General features: G+C 39.9%; 1 protein-coding gene across 1 annotated transcript in view; it reads left to right on the top strand.

The window, feature by feature from the left end:
* Positions 1–1,488, top strand: part of NUP133 (nucleoporin 133kDa) — a 100,320-nt gene that overhangs the window by 81,440 nt on the left and 17,392 nt on the right. Inside the window, exons 21-22 of the mRNA XM_006868591.1 lie at positions 565–586; positions 651–769. Coding sequence (XP_006868653.1) covers positions 565–586; positions 651–769 — 141 coding nt within the window. The remainder of the gene's footprint in view (positions 1–564; positions 587–650; positions 770–1,488) is intronic.

Raw genomic sequence — 1,488 nt, 5'->3', positions numbered from 1 at the left:
GTCTGTTTTGCTTTAACGTCTGTGATCATGAGGCTCTGTACTAATTCTCAACAGTTGGTCTCCTCTGGCTCCACACAGTGTTATGTGTACAGCCAGTCAGCGGGCTGCAGCTTGGATAGCTGATGGCAGTACTTGATGTGGGAAGGAGAAGCCCTGTCATCTCATTTCCTAGAGATAAGCACTCCTAGTTAATAGGGTTGGTACATATTCTTCTGTTTTTGTTTTCCCTGTGATACGATCATCAATCATTATTCTTTTGTGAATGAAACAACACTGTAAACACTGATGGGATAATCAAATACATAGAACTGCGATATCCCGCATTTGGAGGGCTTGTAAGTCATGAAACAGGTGTCTTCACTGCAACTTCTTCAGTCAGTAGAACGCATTTTCTTAACTGTTCTGTCCCTGTTTTAGTAGTTGTGATAAATTCCTATGAATTGAATCAAAGCATGAATATGTTGTCAGCCTAGTTATGTATGAATAAGCAGAACGAGTAATCTTCTAAGCTCATTGAACAGCAGTAGATTACCTTTGGAGATCCTTTTCCTTTATAAAATTCAGATTTGTTTTACAACAGTCAAAGGTGAAAGTTAAGTTACTCTCATTCATTCATGTTTATATTCTCTCTTTCTCCTTCTGAATCCTAGAAATGGCTGAACAAGAGCGCTTTCTGCTACACCAGGAAACCCTACCTGAACAGTTACTAACAGAGAAACAGCTGAGTCTCAGTGCCATGCCAGTGTTGACTGCACCACAGCTCATCAGCGTATGTTCTTATACCAATTCTTAATCTCAAAGTAGTGGTTTTAGACAAGGTGGGATCATTTCTAAGAGGAGTCACCTTTCCACTTCCTACCTTCATGATAACTTTCCTTTGGAAAAGTTATTAGAAGGTACAAGCTGAAAGCTAAGTATCAGAAAGCAAGTGATCATCCTCTGTCTCCCTAAAAGTGCTGATGTAGATGACCAGAAATAGTTGGATTTTGCTTTTCTGTGGTTGTTGTTGTGAAGTGCTATCGAGTCGGTTCTTACCCATAGCGACCCTGTATAGGGTTTTCGAGGAGCAGCTGGTGAGCTTGAACTGCCGACCTTGCAGTTCAGATGGCTTTGCAGTCTACATGTAGGTAAATGCACCATTGAGGCACTTTGCTCCAAGAATGTTACCTTACAGTCTCTTCTTTAAGAACGATGTAAGGAACTGGATTAGAAATCTAAAGCTTGGTCTTCACTCTTTTCTTCTGCAGCGTAACACATTCTTTCCTGAAGGCCTAGCTAGACTAGGGAGTATTGATATTATGTTAACTTCTAGCCTTATCTCTACAACTCTCTTTTCCACTCAAGAAACAGTTTCAAATGTAAGCATAGTCTTATTGGATTGCCTTGAAGTTGCTTTCTTTATAGGTTTAAAAGTAAATAAAAATTACTCAAAAGCCTTAGCCATTACTGGTGACAAATTCCCTGTAAGTGAGCAGCTGAGCACTTAAC

The sequence above is a fragment of the Chrysochloris asiatica genome, unplaced genomic scaffold (assembly GCF_000296735.1).
Source record: "Chrysochloris asiatica unplaced genomic scaffold, ChrAsi1.0 scaffold00119, whole genome shotgun sequence".
Classification (NCBI taxonomy): domain Eukaryota; kingdom Metazoa; phylum Chordata; class Mammalia; order Afrosoricida; family Chrysochloridae; genus Chrysochloris; species Chrysochloris asiatica.
This window is presented reverse-complemented; position numbering and strand designations above follow the sequence as displayed.